A 16,546-nucleotide genomic window follows, 5' to 3' on the forward strand; every position below is an offset into this window, starting at 1 on the left:
AGAGGAAAACAAGCTAGATAATTCTAAGGCCAGAGGAAGGTCAAGTCTGGAGCACATGCACACACACACACACACACACACACACACACACACACTAATGGTGATGGTCGTGGGGTACAATTCCCTCTGCAAAGGAACTGTGCTGTGAACCTATGGATGGAAAATTATTCATGCTCTTCTGCTGTACCTCATTATTGTTCCATGCTCTCAAACTGTGGTTGATCAAATGAAAGATAGTATAGCCCTAAGAGTTTCACAACTTGGATGCAGCAAGGAGAAAATTCATGTGTACCCCTTCCCCAAAGGCTCTTATGGGTTATCTGAGGGTTCTTTTTTTTTTTTTACTTCTGTGATCTCATGCAAGCCTTCATGCTTCTAAAACTTAAAATACATTTTTTTTGTAAATCATGTTCCTAAGCCTTGATATCATCTTTCAGTTAAAAATCAATGTCTGGAATGGTCAAGTTATTTAACTGTGTGCATCTTTAATAAATGTGCATAGGAGCTACTTTGTAGAATGTGTTATACCCTAAGACAACATTCCATGCTAGAACCTAAAGGCTGAGCATATTTCTTTTGCCAGATTAATCAGTCCATCTGATCCCTCTATTTCCAGAAGCACAGCATACTTGCCCAGATATCCTGAACACACTGTTATCGCAGCCTAGTATTAATAGAAGCCTTCAAAATCAATCATGCCTAGGAATAGCCCTGTATGTCTAGCAAAGAAGATTTTGCTCATAGAGAAATTCCTGTTTTAATATAGCAAGAGCATTATCTTTAAGGATTATATACTTTTCAATTATTTTTTCCTGAAAGTGTCTTTTATTCAGAGAACACAGAATAATAACCATCCTGTTGTAGTGCCATTTGTATTGACTAAAAATAATTTCTCTAATTGAAAAGTGAGCTTAAATATAAAGTTTCATACTGATGTTAACACCTGTTGGCAGTTATTGAAATACTCCAGGTAGGGTTTCTTCCGATGGTTTAGAGGAGTCATCCTTTCCTGACATGATTTGGACTGCTCCAGTGTGTACATATTCCTTTGATATCAACGAAGTGAGATCTCTGAGAAATCTGACATGTTTGAGAAAACAGTTTCTAAATGGAAAGGCTATGTAGGCCTTAGAAGAATCCAGATCCAAGAATGGACCAGAAACATAATAATATAGACATGATAATATATAGCATTATATATGTGTGTAATATATATGTACACATATACATGAAGACTTTTCTTTATAGTATGTTTGAAACAATATATTTCTGAGCATAAAACTCCTTTCTGTTGACTTTTAATTATTTATTTGTTGTGCATATTTAGAAAAGATCAAAGTGACATTCAAGTGTGTTCTTGGGAAATTTTTTTTTTCAAAAAAAAGTCATACTATCTCATACACTCAATAGTTATTCCATCGAACAAGGAAGAGGAAACAAACACGTTATAAAAGTAGGCAATTGACTTAAATCCATTCTGTAAGATCTATACTTTTTTGGTACAACTAAAGCATTATGTAACACTAATGTTACGTAACTTTTAAGGTATGACATTCAAACCTTCACTATCCATGTGGATCTTTAGCAGCCAACTGGAATAGTCACTCAACTTCCTTTTTTGGAAAGAACAAAGCAATGTTCCAGGGTAGATATATTAGTCAGTTGTTGAAAGATGAAGTCCCCAGTCCATTTCCTGAGAGGATTCCCAAACATAGCATAACATGTAGCCAATACCTGGTGGCCCACAGAGAACTGTCATTGTCTGGAGAGAGACTGTTTTTAAGAAACCCCAAAAGAACATGGGGTCCTATAGCTGCAGTAGTGAAAATGAAGAATAAGTGTATTATAGCTAGGTTACCGTGATCCTATAAGGATTTTATATTCTATTTTATTATGGGTAATAATAGTCAATTTTAGAGGTGCTTTTAAAAATTCTAATTAAAGATTATGCATGGTGTTTATTAGAGGTTCTGAAAATTAAGGAAAGGGCACTGCGTTCATTTTCTCTGCTAAATTAATCTCTTCGACTCAATTACTCCTTATAAAGATGAGGTTTGGCCATGGTTTACAAGAGAGGTTCTGAAAGATGATTGTGCTCCTTTATACCAAATGGTATCCATCAGAACAATAAATTAATGTTAATAACGTGATGGGGTTTATCTTACACATCAGCAGATAATCTAAAGTCTTCTTTCTTTCAAATACCAGGATACTCTACATAATCCATATAAATAAGTTCTTTCCTTATAGCATTGTCTTTTTAGCCAGAGTCTAATATGAAATAGAATCACAATGCTGAAATGGTTTTAAACCAACACTTGTGAAAGCCATTGCAATAATCTAATCAAATCATTATCATTATAAATAATCTAATTAAACAATTAATTTAAAAATATATTTAAAAATTGATATTTAGTCAGTGGCACACATGATGGATAGTTAAATATACTTGAATATTTTTCAGAGTGAGTCAAGGCTAATTCCATCTGATTCTTCAGGTTTTTCATGTTTTACTTTATATGTTACTTCCTTCAGGAAGCTTTATAACAGATGTATTTTTCCATCAAAAGTTATAATTATTTATCTCTTTGGGAGATTAAGTTACAATGGATAGTCTATGAGAAAGAACTATTTTTCACTTCTCTCTAATATTAGAACTTGGTTACTTACATTAGAACTTAGATACATTACTAACACATGAAAGGTGCTAATATATATATATATATATATATACATATATATATATTTGTGTGTGTATGTGAATATATATGTGTGTGGATATATATACATTTATTGTATAATAAACAAAAGAATCAGCAAAGAAATAAATAATTGAATGAAATGGGAGTAAGTAGATGTGAATTGTATGACATTATACATAAAAATCATTAAAATATCAAGTGATATTTTGTGTAATATTTACATTTTTGTTAATTAGAAAAATTGATACATGTTCATAGAAGGCAAATTGGTAAATCTAGAATAATGTACAAGAGAATCATTCATTATTTTATTACTTTTAGGTAAACAAATTTAAATGTTTGTTCATATTGTCAGTGGTTTTACCTCTTCCTTAGGCTTCTCTTTAAAAAAAAGATATTTGCATATTTTTGTACATAACTGTATGCATGTGTGTATGTGTAAATTTGTATTGTCTTTTATATATATTCATTTGTATGCATGTGTTTGTTGTGTTTGTAAGTATGCATATGTTTAAGATTTTTCAAAGTAATTTCTATTACTACCTATATTAGAATAGAGAGGTTAATTTCTTTTTGTAGGTAATTTATTTTCTTAAATTGCTGTCCTCTAATATCTGTTTGAAATTTCTCAGATTAACTTCAAAATTTGCTCATCTCATTATCTCTAAAGATGATAAAAATAGCTATCTTGTTTATTTAGGACATTAACTCAACTCGATGACATGTATCATATCAAAATATATTCACATACATAGTGTATTTATAAATATATCATTATGTATTCATCTTCCTTGTGTGCTATATATACATATTTGGGGACATGTCTTTATACCTGAGAATGTCATCTTTTTGTCTTCACACATGTCTGAATATAGACTTACTGGACACACATTTTTGCCTGAAAAGTTTGGAAATGTCCTATGCTCAAGGGTGCTGGCACTGAAGGGAGGAGTCTGAGGCCAATCTGATAGGTGTTTCTTTGTGGGCAGCCTGATTTTTCTTTTCTGGAATTGGTGTATTTTCTTTATCCTGTTAACTTAAAAATTACCTTTCTGATGAGTGTTCACTTACAGATGCACATGACTCTCTTACTTATGGGAAGCTTCTTTAGTTATTCCCATTGTTCAGTAAGTCTGATTTTCTCCTAGAGGGCAATCACAGCTTTCTCTTCAGCTATTTTCTCCTCTGATTTCCCATTTTCATCTCACTGGGTCCATCTCTTAGAAATTTTTCTTCATGTTCCAAGGGCTTTTTAAGTTTGTGTTCAAGAGCATCAGTCTGATTCTCTGAAATGTATAAATTACTGTCTTTGAATCCTGTATAGATTTTAATTTTTTCTTCAAAATTTCTATTTATCATATTTCTCTTTCTTTTTCACTCTTTCCATTGTCTTTTTAATTGAGTTAGATCTCTCCCTTTAGCTTTTGGTTCCTAGTTGATTGAGCCAATGTCTTTTGACATTTGAAGATGCCAAAACATTTCCTTTAAAATCTTATATTGGTTCCTCCCGTAGCTCATGTTTACTGAGCTATGAATGACATTTTCCTTTACAATTTCTGTAGCATATTATCATAGGTCCTTTTTTTTTTCCTGATCACTTATTCTTGAATGTAGAAAAATCTTTCCAGATATTTTGCCTCCAGCAAATGTGTAGTGAATTGTGTTTGACTTCACTTTTTGCCAACTTACATGCTGGCTGAGGCTCCTTCCTGGCTCTCTAGCTGAGTGGCAACCCTTAATCCAGTTCATAGACTCTTAAAGACCTTTCCCACAGTGTTGATTAGAAGGCCTATAGCAGAACTTTCTTCTAGCCATTCCCTTTTCTCCTGATACTCTAATAATGTGAGTTACATGAGAAAACATAAAACAAACAAAATTGTCTTAGGAAATTTCTTACCTAGTAAAAGACACAAGTTACCAATATTTTAAATAACCATTTTTTGATGTTACATTATTTGCTTGCTTGACACACTAAGTTAATTAAATTATTTATTAAATATAATTAAAATTGTACAGTTTGATGCTTTTATTTATGTATTCCAAATCAAAGGTCTTATAGCAAATATTAAATGTAGTAGAATGTAGAGAGTGGGGTGGAAATAGAAAAAATAAGGCAAGCTTTATGGATAGATGGGAACAATATGTAAGAAAAGTAAAATGGCTACTGTGAGTATTTGAAGATTGTTAGAAATGATCTTTGTTTCAAAATGCATTCATTCCTTGATATTTGTGGAGGATTGTTTTCAGGAACCTCCAAGAATACCAAAATCCCTAGATGCTCAAGACATTTATATGAAATGGCCTAGTTTTTGCATATAACCTTTACACATTCTCCTGTATACTTTCAATCATCTCTGGATTATTTTTGACACTTGGTACAATGTAATTGCTATGTGAATTGTTATTTTACTGGTTTTTTTTAGAAAAAATACTATAAGAAAAAAGTATGTACATGTCTAGTACAGATGTAATTTTTTCCAATAATATTTTTTAATCGCTGGGTGGATGTGAAATTCATAGATAGAGAGGACTGACTGTAGTTCCTTTTGTCCATTCTATTAATGGCCTCACCTTCCATCATTTGTAAGTCATTTTGTCATTTAAATATTTTTGTTTTTGAGAATTCTCCTCTTACTCATCCCACATTTTTTCCTTCCTTAGCATACGGAAGTTTTACAAATACATGTCATATGTTTGTACGTGTCTCACTTTAACTACTAGATTGTAAGTTTAATGGTAATAAATTGAAATTGCCAATGCCTTGAACATAGTGAACCATCATTATGTGTTACAATGCCATGTCATATAACTTTGTTTTGTGCTAGTCCTCCCTCTTCTCCCTTAGCTTCAATAGTGTTTAGTAAATGTCTTTAGAAGGTGTGAAACTTCAGGCAGTTTCCAGAAATGCAAATTAGCTGAATGTTAGTAGCTAGGAACCAGAAGAAGGCATCTAAAGATGCTAGACTCCTCCTTATAAACCAGCTCTACTCAACCAGATGTCACTAGACTGAACATAAACCCTATTATAGACATGAACAGATTCCACGAGCTAAAAAATGTCTTACCTACATGTAATGATTTATGAAGGGAAAGACACTGTATTCAATGTTTCAAATACATTATCTCATTTAATAAAATAACCTAGAGAAAGCCCAAATTCCAAGCTTATCTAAAATATTCAAAATTTTGAGGAGGGTTTGTTTTGTTTTGTTTGTTTGTTTGGTATGAAACTTACTATTAGGTTTAAAATACAGGTAAAAATTTTTAAGACTTGTTATGGTTTGGATGTGAGGTGTCCCCCCAAGCTCATGTGTAAGACAATGTGAGAGGGTTCAGAGGGGAAATGATTAGGTTGTGAGAGCCTTAACTTAATCAGTGAATCGATCCCTGATGGAGTTAACTGAGTGGTAACTGGTGGCAGGAGAAATGTGGCTGGAAGAGGGGGATCATTGGGGGTATGGCTTGGGGTATATATTTGTATTTGGAAAGTGGAGTTTCTCTCTCTCTCTGCTGCCTAATCATCAGGTGAGCTGCTTCTTTTCACCACACTCTTCCTTCATCATGTTTGGCCTCACTTTGAGGCCCAAGGAATAGAGCCAGTTGCCTAAAACCTCTGAAACTGTGAGCTCACAAATAAACTTTTCCTCCTCTTCAGTTGTTCTGGTCAGATCTTTTAGTTGCAGCAGGGGAAAAGCTGACTAAAAAAAGACTCCTTCATATACTTTTCCAATTATTAATTTTTAACTTTTGTCCTATTAATGAAGAGAAAGAGTGATCCATTGGCTTTTGTTGCCAGTGACAACCAGTGGGACAGAAAGAGTCAAGGAAAAATAGAATTCCATATGAATCCTGAAGAAAAGAGTAGGCTTATTTTTCACCCTATAAGTCCCTGGTTTTGAGAGGGAATAAAAAAAAGAGGAAAGGAGTAGAGATGAAGGATGAGGTTAAAGTCTCACCTTCCAGTCTACCTGTTAGCACCTCATTGATACATCATTAAGATGAGGCAGTGAAGGTTGGGGAATCCAGGTTTTATTTATTTCCCCTTAAATTCGAATGTCTTTCCAAAAGCTCCTGGACTTTCTATTATAATCTCCAGATCCCTGGCAATAATTTCTAACTACCACAACTTGTTTTGTAATTTTCTTTTTCTTGGCAGTGAGTTATGAGGAAAATGATGTTAAAAGTGGAAAAATTATGATGGAAGTGAGCTTGGATATGTTAAGAGATGAAGTAGAAATAGTTAAGCAACATGATGATCAAAATTCCTACTCTTGAAGAATATATTTTCAAAACAAAACAATACTCTACTTTTGGTTTATGTATTATTAGTATATCATTTATTTTTTTGTAGTACAAAACTGTAGTTGAAAATACATTAAACAGCTCCTGTTCTGAAATAGCAACTCATAAATGCTTGAGAAATTTGAATTGTGAAGACATGTCTCATGAATTTTGTGTTCTGAATGTCATTCTTCTACCTGCTTTCTTTTCTGCCTATCTTAAAGTATTCCATTTGACCTTATTGAAAAATATTTTTTTATGTTGGGTTTTATACAAAGGAAAAAATGGACTTTGTGAAAAATACTTTGTAGACATACAAAGCTGAGTAAAATAGATCCCTGTAGTAGAGGCACTTGCTGGTTGGAAGATAAGGCATGTAAAATTTAAAAAGTAGAATATTAAAGAAATAAGCCTGCGTGAACTTCAGGATGCCAAGGAGACCCACTGATTAGATTTACCAAGGAAGGCTGAATCATGGAAATACCTGGCCTAGTTCTTGAATCCATCCACTTATTTGTCTTTCATGCATTCATTACAATGTACTTTTGAGGGCCTACTGTGACAGACACTGGAAGTTCAAAGATAAACAATACTATAGCCTGTCCTTTCCTATATCTTAACATTTAGTGAAGAAAATGTACAGTTAACAAAATTACATGCAGCAATTACATAAATGTGAGCAATGCTCCGAAAGAGATGGAGGATGCTATGAGACCAGATAGAGGAGGAGGAGATCCCACTTAGAGTTCTCAGGGAATGCTTTTTTGAGGACATGGTGTTAAAATTTTACACCATGAAGGATGAAGAGGAAGTTAGCCAGTTGGGAGCTATAGTTATGAAGATCAGGAAGGAAGAATTTCTGGCCCAGATGGAATAGTATGTACAAAGGCTGATGGGACTTTGACCTTTTTAAGGAGAGGAAGGGAGCCCTTTGTAGGAGAAACTGAGATCAAAGGAGGGAGGGGTAAAGTGATGAAGCTGGAGAGATGGAGAGGAGCCTATGGATGCTGACCTTGAGGAATTTCTGTCTCAGTGAAATCATTGAAATGTTTAAGCAAAAAATTGCTACTGTCTTGTGGTGAATGGCATAGAGTGAAAGTCAGGTAGCCAGTTATGAGGCTGTCTCAGGAGTTCAAATCAGTGATAATAGTTGCTTGGATTGTATATGGTTTTGGCAGTGGAGATAAGAAGTCAGTGATTCAAGATCTGTCTGGGAGGGAAAACAGATACTCCTTTGGTTCATAGAAGAGGGAATGTCAAGAGGACACAAAGGTTTCTGGCATATTCATTGATGGATCTTAGTGTCCTTTGTTAAAATAAGGAACACTGTGTGTGGTTTAAGATCATGAATTCAAAATTGAAGACATTCTTACTTTATGAAATCCATGAGACATCCAAATGGAAGCTTTGGGTGGGCAATTGAATAGGTAAGTTTATAGTATATTACTCAGAAGAGAGGTCAGGGCTAAGGATGAAAACATACAAGCCAGGAGCAGGCATAAAGATGGGTTCTGAAGCCATTGACTCTTAAGAATGGAAATTATTTGAACCAGCAAAATGATATTTTTTATTATACATAATTTTTTCCACATGGTTTCAAAATGCATATGTTATATTTTTCTGTAGGATTTTGGTATACTCAGGGGCAAATACTTTTCCCCTCTGAGAAACATTCCTTTAACACAGTAATGTAAGTAAGTCAAATTTTGGTACTTATCTGTTCCTGAATAGATCTTTTTTTTTTTTTTTTTGGCTCTTTAATTTCTTATCATGGATACTTCAGTCCCTGTTCCCCATAATGTAGTTTGATGGTCAAATATTAGAACAGATTTGTTAAATAATCTTATGTTAGTCAATTTTGTAAGTAACATGTTCTCCCCTCCCTCAAGGGAAGTGGTTATGGGTGGAAATCCTAAAATGAACCAGAGTTGTAATTATCATCTAATATGTTCCTTTAAAAAGTCCTTTTTTATATACTCTTGATAATTTATTTCACCAAATTTTTCAAACATGAAATATACTACCTTCTAATAGATTTTATTCATTAAGTAACTGAACTCTGTACTAAAGGAATTACAACAATCATTTATTTTTTAAAAGAACTACTTCAAATGTCTCATAATATATGGGACTTATATATCTCATAGATTTACAATAGTCATATATTTTATAAAATGCTACAAATTTTGAGGAAAACATAAGCAGAAACTGAGTACCCATCTTTGATGACATTTCTAAACAAAATGGAAAAGAGTTAGAAAATTGTTCAGTTTATTACAAAGATGTACCCTGATCCAAAGGAAAAGTGGAATTTACTCATTAAATAAATTCAGGATGTAGAAACCAGCTCATTTTGTGGCTTGAATGATAAAATGAAAACTTCTACTAAATTGAATTATCTGCCCCCAGTTAACAATGATTTTACATACTGGTAAAACTATGGCATTCTTTTTTTTAATCTGAAGTTTCCTAAAATGTCACCATCTTTATCACTTTACAGATTTACTAAACTAAGGTCTGAGTACTAGTTAATCTACTGATGGAGATATTTGCAGACATATGCAGATACACCAATTAAATCCTCCTATGGAGTCTTAAGGATATAGATGTTCTTTCTTTGTAAATTTCATTTTAAAAAGAATAACTTTTTGGAGTGATCACGTATCGTCCAGTGTGTATCCACTACCTGTTCCATTACATGTTTGTTTTCTTTGTCTTGAAGGAATTGCCTATGACTCTCTGATGCTGAAACACCAGTGCGTTTGTGGCAGTTCCACCACCCACCCTGAGCATGCTGGACGAATACAGAGCATCTGGTCACGGCTGCAAGAAACTGGGCTGCTAAATAAATGTGAGGTAATCCTGAATTGGCCACACTTTTTTACTTACTTAAATAAATCATGTAAAGAGGCCAGCATTCATTTGGGTAGTAGTAAAAAAATGTTAACCATGTAGAGCAAACATTGTGATTGATGATCAGTCATAAACAAATAGCATAGAACTCACTATCTGACTCTGGGCTGGGCACACAGTAGGTAATCAAGGTTGATGGATTAAGCAGCTGCCTGATATGTGTATTCTGCTGCAGCATACATACACATGATAGCATTCTTGTTTGTAAATGGACATCATTTATTGAGTTAGTCTTCTGAGAAACTGCTTGCAGAGTGTTAAATGTTAAGTAATTGGTATTTTTTTGTTAGAAACTGCCCTTTGAACTCAAATATATGCCAATTTTGCTTCATGGAAATGAATAAAATTCAAAGAATAACAGTTTTAGCACCAAGAAAAGATACTCCTTTTTAATGAAGTAGCTAATATGTTTGTAATTTTATGGTAGGGCTTTTAATATTTTTATTTTACCAATTTTTTAGACTCATTTTTGTAAATTTCTGATGAGAGTTTCATTTTCATTTAGAAAAAAATTATTTCTTTAGGCTTTTAAAGATTAAACAAAAGTGAAAGCAATTCATAATGGCTCCCCTTGTCAAATTTGCAAAATATATAATAAGCATGAGCTATTTGATTAATTGATTAAAATTTCCATTGTTCCCTAAAATTCAGTAACTTTTTGCATTTGCATATGAACAATTCTTAAAAAAAATACGTTCCATGTATTTTCTCACTTTATTTTAGCATTTATTGATTTTTTAAAAATTTATTGAATATGTATTATATTATAGATGTGTTTCAGCCACTGAAATTGCAAATTTCACAAGACAGATAATATTCCTGATCTCACAGACTGCCATTTTATGTTTCTATTTGGTTCTGTTGACCTATCAATGAAAGAAATTTAACATAGTTTTTACTTGCCTAGGGGAAAAAATAAATGGATAATATTTTGACTATAATTATGGCATGAGAAAACTGATATGAGACCAAATGAAATTCATTATACTTCAATAAAATTAAAATTGATTTTTGTGAGTACTTTTCAGATTATATGCAAACTACTTGTGACCGTTTGCATAGTCTATCAATTTTAAGGTCAGACATTTAAAACTGGGATTATATAATTGTTCCTATAGTTGATATTAACCCATAGACCATCTTTGAAAATTTTCTGTAGTGTATTATTTTGGGCAACTGAAAATGCAGTCAACATAATTCCTTTGCAAATGTAATTTAAAAAGAACCTGGAAAATGTTTTGGTTGAAATATAAATGCCAAAGAAGAGAAAATGATCCTAAAGGTCAAGTGCATTTGCCTATACTTGCTAATGTGAATCACATCTGTCTGGTCCTCCCCTGCAAACTAGTGAAAATATTGACTTTTGAAGATGCAAAGCATTTATGCAATTTGCTCATCACTAAGGGAAATTTTCCTTATAGACTTTGTCTTTTAAAAGTGATATAGGAGAATAATATATTCATTTTACAAGGATATTAATTATCTTTGCATCAAATTATTGATAATGTCCTGTAGGTCAGTCAGGAGTTGAGATTGTGAATAAATACAACAGAACACTGGTCTCACAAATTTTATTATATGTTTATAATGGAAATGTCAAACATTTTTTGTATTTAAAGCTCTGCGTCTGATTAAATGTATCCTACCTAAAAATCCCAAAGTGAAAGAAAATGAGCTACATTTATTTCTCTGGTTCTTTCCTGAGTAAAGTCCTATTCATCCTGTGCCAGTGGCATCCATATTATATGGCAGAAATCTTTCATGCTCTTTGGATAATTTTAGAGTTAACTTTAAGAATTTCATATTTTTGAGAGTGCAGCTTGGAGGCCAAACCATTCTCTTTTCCACAAACCCCATATGGAATACACAAAATGGGCAGCCAAGGAGACTTGTTTGTCTGATCTTAATGGAGAAATTACAGACTGATCTTAACACACAAAACTCATTTATTCTTGTGATCTTTCTTGTCTCACTTTGAGACTGCTATGGATGTTTTCCTGCTTGGCAAAATTTTTTTCTGCTTTTGCTAGCTGAGACATTGCCACTTGCATTTTTCCACATTCAATTCTTTGTTATATATGGCAGCATTTGGCCTTTTCCCAACCTCTCCAAATTGGCAGTGGCTCTAGTGGAATTTTGAAAAGCTATAACCTGAAGTACTGTTTATGAATGGAGCAGAGTGCAGAATTATGGGGAATGTAGTATAGTTCACACTGATCTGAAAATCTAAAAATGTTTGTTATCATTCCTTTCTAGTCAGCCATTTTCATGAATTCCTCCTACATCACTTTACTTTATTCCTATATTATTTCAAACCATGCAATTCTATTATATCTCACTGGCTTATGTGTTGTCAACCACAGAGTGAAATGTCGGAAGGACTAGAGTTGTTGAGAATAGGTTAGGTAAGCCCCAACCCAGTCAGAAAACAGGAGTCTTCCTGGTAACAATCACAAAATTAAAAATAATTCACTTGGGAACCCAGATCAGCGGAGTAGCTCTTAAAGAAGACCATGAACAAGTGTCTTATCAAAAACTTCACAAGCATGCAAACAGAAACCATTTTCAGACATAGTTCGATGGCAACTTCCCAAGTGTTTAGTTTCTTAAGTGAAGAAATTGTTTCCCACATTTTATGTTACCAAATTCCTGTGCAATTGCAGGAATTGTTGCACATATGAATTTATTTGCTCTTTGACTTTATGATGTGGTAACCAAAGTAAAAAATAAACAAATAAAAACATGTAATGGAATTTCTAAAAGCCCTAACAATTCACTTTAAGACACCTAGGTGTTTAATGTCCCTCTGTCTGTGAATGACTTTAGGAGGATTCAAAATGGAACATTATAAATAATTAACTAAATAGATATTCTCCTTTTCTGGAGACTTTTAGTTCCATGTAAGATAAAACATAGAACCAAAAGGGAAAGAAGGTTTCCATGACTTGATTTCTTTTTCTTCCTGTTTTTACCAGAAGAGAAGAGAAGAAAATGAAAAGGAACACAGATTATTCCAAAGCAGTTTAGTCCACTCAGAAAGAGTAGAATCTACACCATCATTCAGGACTGCCCAGCCCAGGCCTTTACTAAACACATTTGGAATAATTGATACACATTTTTATGGTTTTCTCTTAAAATATGTTATTTAATAAATCAATTCTACATACAAATTTATTAATATGTTATTAAATCCTCTTCTAAGAATGTTAAACTTTTTATCTCATGCTGAATTATTTGGAGAATTTTAATATTTTGAAAAAAAACTGGGAAAGTTACTAACAAGTATTTTAGCAATTTATCACACTTCATAAGAATCAGAATTGTTAAAGAATCAGGGGAAAAACCCACCATAAGAGGCAAGTGATCTTATGGAGTGAGTCTTCTCTGTGTGAGACTTAAGCTAGTTGAAAGGGGGAAAAGGCTCCCCTGAAAGCCTTCCTGGTTAGTGTTTCTGAACCTCCCAAAGGAAACCAAGCCAATGACAGTATCTGCTCCCTTGCAGTTAATGCATTTACTCCAAGAGAGGAAGTGGGGTTGCAGCTCTGGTGAGAGTCCTATTTAGCAAGCACCCCCAAAGACCCAAATAAAGACAGAATGGAGACCATTCCTTCTAAACTGCCTGGGAGGAGCTATAAGGATGTTGAACTCTAGTTCACTTGCCCGGTTTTGTCTAACTAGTATGAACAAGAGAAGGTGCAATCTTGCTGGCTGGTTCTCCAGGGATTAGAGTACCAAGACTAGGGTATCGCTCTCCTAAGTGGTCTGGACAATGTTCTCTCTTGATGGTGGGAAATAAGAACTTAACTCAATAGTTTCATAATAGAGAGAACTTATTAGATTCCACAGAAAAGGATATAATCAAATAGGAATGCATCCAAGCTGGATCAGCACATTGTTTCCCGATATCCAGATAGTTATCTGCCGTTTTTGGACATGATTTGCCCTGCACATCTATGTGACCACCCATGGTTAGAAATCAACTTGTACTTTCAGAGAAGAAAATCTCAAATAGCATCTATTAGAATCCTCTCTGGGGATGTTCAGACACAGATGGCTGAGCTCTAGCCTTAGAGCTTCTGATTCAGTAGGTCTGAATGGAGGTCTAAGTATTTGTTTCTCCAACATGGTTGGTGGATCCTGATATTGCTGATGTAGTTACTACACCTTGACAACAGCAGAATATTTGTTCAATGATATTAATATGAATTTGAGGTTTCCTGGCACCTCTGTAAGGAGCAGGATATATAATATAGTGGAAGAAAGATATATTCACTGTCTTCAAGGAGGTTAACATTTTAGTGAACTCACCTGACTTTGGTCAAATGATCACACAAAGAAATACATAATTACAAATTTGCAAAGGGTTTGAGTCAATATGTTTATGTTGCTGTGATTCTGAAGATTCTTATTGATTGGGCTTAGAAAAGAAAAACAGAAAGACGGTGGTCAGCTGCCTTCTTTGTCTTGAAAGCTTCAGAGGGGTTCTGTGAACAAGAGAGAGGAGGTGATGTTTTAGATCAGTGTGAAGGAGAAAGTGTCTCTTATATCGAATAACTTGCTGTGCTTCTGTCATTATGTGGTTTCCTTCATTTACTAGGGTTACTATTGCTTATTTCTCTGGGAAAAAGATAAGAAGTCCCAATTCTGCTGGCACATAGAGAAAAGTCAACTTTCCTCATCCAATGGCGCGGTCAATTGTCCACTAATGAAATGACAATAAAATGATAGAAAAGAGGGCAAATTGAAAACATTAAAAGGGCTCCTTCATTTCAAAAGGCTAGACTGACCCCCAAATCAAACTTTTGTATTGTATCAACTCATTCAGCAATGTGGTAAATTAATCAAAATGGATTCCTTCCAAGGTAATTATTTAACAATAGATTTAACTTTAGCCTGACCATTAATTATCTGTGTACTTTAGTCAAATCATTTAACCTTGTTGATCTTCGATTTTCTCATGCTATAGATGGGCATGTTATGCAGAACATCCTCTAGGATTTCTTCCAGATATAATATTGTATGAAATTAGAATGGCTAAGGAGCTCACTTTAGACATAACACTCTCTCTTCTTAACAGCAGACTAAATTTTTAGCATGTTTTGGTAAACACTTTGCTCTTAGTTTGTAAGCTACAGTGTAAATTGGCTTTGCTGACTAGTGCTGATTAGGAGCCAGAGAAAACTTTAGTCCTTATTATATTAGATTACAGTGGTTACATGGGTTAACTTCTTTTGGCATGACGTGGCACTGTTTTAAAAAAGTTGAGCGGTTAGTAGTCCTTCATGCCAATACCATTTAATTTTTTCCCCTATTGAATCATTCATACTTAGTTTAGAGATTCTGTTAGGAACACAAAGCAAAACCAGCAGCTTTCTGGTCACCGTGAGAAATGGATCTGGGACAGGGGGCAGGGAGTAATTTGGTATCCTGTTGAGAAAACAAGCTCTTCCATTAGGTAGCTGGGTTTCTAAAGTGCCTGTGCTCCTGGAGAAAGGAATGTGCTCCTATGAGCTAAAAAAAAAAAAAAAAAAAAAAAAAATAGAGATTGACCCATCATCTGTTAGAAATGCACTTGCAGTTGTTTTTCCAGAAGTGCTCATGTCTCCCAGCCCCACCAAGCCACCCACAGACATTTGCTTGCTCTCACATTTGTTTTGAGAATAATAACATTTTATAATGCTTTTGTTGGATTACACATTATGTGGAATTTGCATTGCCTCTTTGTGACTAATATTGAATAACTTTGTTTCGCTTAATTCATAAGTAAAAGCCATAAGCAACATACTGTGCTGAAATGTTTAACTCTTTTATTCAAGTGCCAACACAAAGTAATTACAAAACAATTCTGGGACATGAAACCAAGCTACTGTTGCCCCTTCTGGGATTTCTCAGCAGTTCCAATGAGCAAAGTGGAGAGAAACTTTAGTATAAAATCTTAAGAAGTCCAGCAGCTCAAGGATAAGGTCTTTAGCACACTTGCCAGCACACACAAGTGACTTAAAATACCCTTTTTAAATTCAAATAAGGAGATGTGTTACTTTTGGAATGTACAGGTTTTCTGACATCAAGATTGTGAAGCTCTGCATACTACAAGTTAATGGAAATTCAATTAAACATTTGTTTTATAGAGTAGTCTAACTAGATGGCAGCACATAACAGCTTACTGTTCTGTTTAGTTTGTAAAAAAAAAAAAAAATTAAATATGTTTGTGTCTTAGAATCTAACCACAAAGCAGTAAGAAAGTCAAACAGGGAGTCCTGTGAATTGTCTCTAAAGGATAGGGCAGTTGTGGGGTGGGGAGGTGGAAGTAATGCAAAAGATCTAGATATGATGAGTAAACCAGGGAGCATTATGTCATTTTCTGAGAGATATTTATATATCACAGTAAGGTGGGCCCAGGCAGATACATATATAAAAAGCCAATGCACAGCTTATAATCAAAATTGAGACAACATGGAAGTTTAAAAAATTCTGCTTGTAGAATACAATCAATAAAAGGAACAATGAGAGATTTTCTTTCTGAATCCATTTGGAAAATAAAACAGGGATTTTTAGATAGCAGCTTAAGGCTTATTAATAAAAGTGAATGTTAGATATATTTAAGTCATTTGAACATTGCAGTATTCAAGTATAAATATTTATCAAGAAAT

At 33.9% G+C, this 16,546-nt stretch overlaps 1 protein-coding gene across 1 annotated transcript in view; it reads left to right on the plus strand.

Annotated features, from left to right (window-relative positions):
- The window catches only part of Hdac9 (histone deacetylase 9), a 662,331-nt gene that overhangs the window by 412,894 nt on the left and 232,891 nt on the right, over positions 1-16,546 (plus strand). The window contains exon 15 of the mRNA XM_026407939.2: positions 9,706-9,839. Coding sequence (XP_026263724.1) covers positions 9,706-9,839 — 134 coding nt within the window. The remainder of the gene's footprint in view (positions 1-9,705; positions 9,840-16,546) is intronic.

This window comes from Urocitellus parryii, chromosome 3, assembly GCF_045843805.1.
Source record: "Urocitellus parryii isolate mUroPar1 chromosome 3, mUroPar1.hap1, whole genome shotgun sequence".
NCBI classification, from domain to species: domain Eukaryota; kingdom Metazoa; phylum Chordata; class Mammalia; order Rodentia; family Sciuridae; genus Urocitellus; species Urocitellus parryii.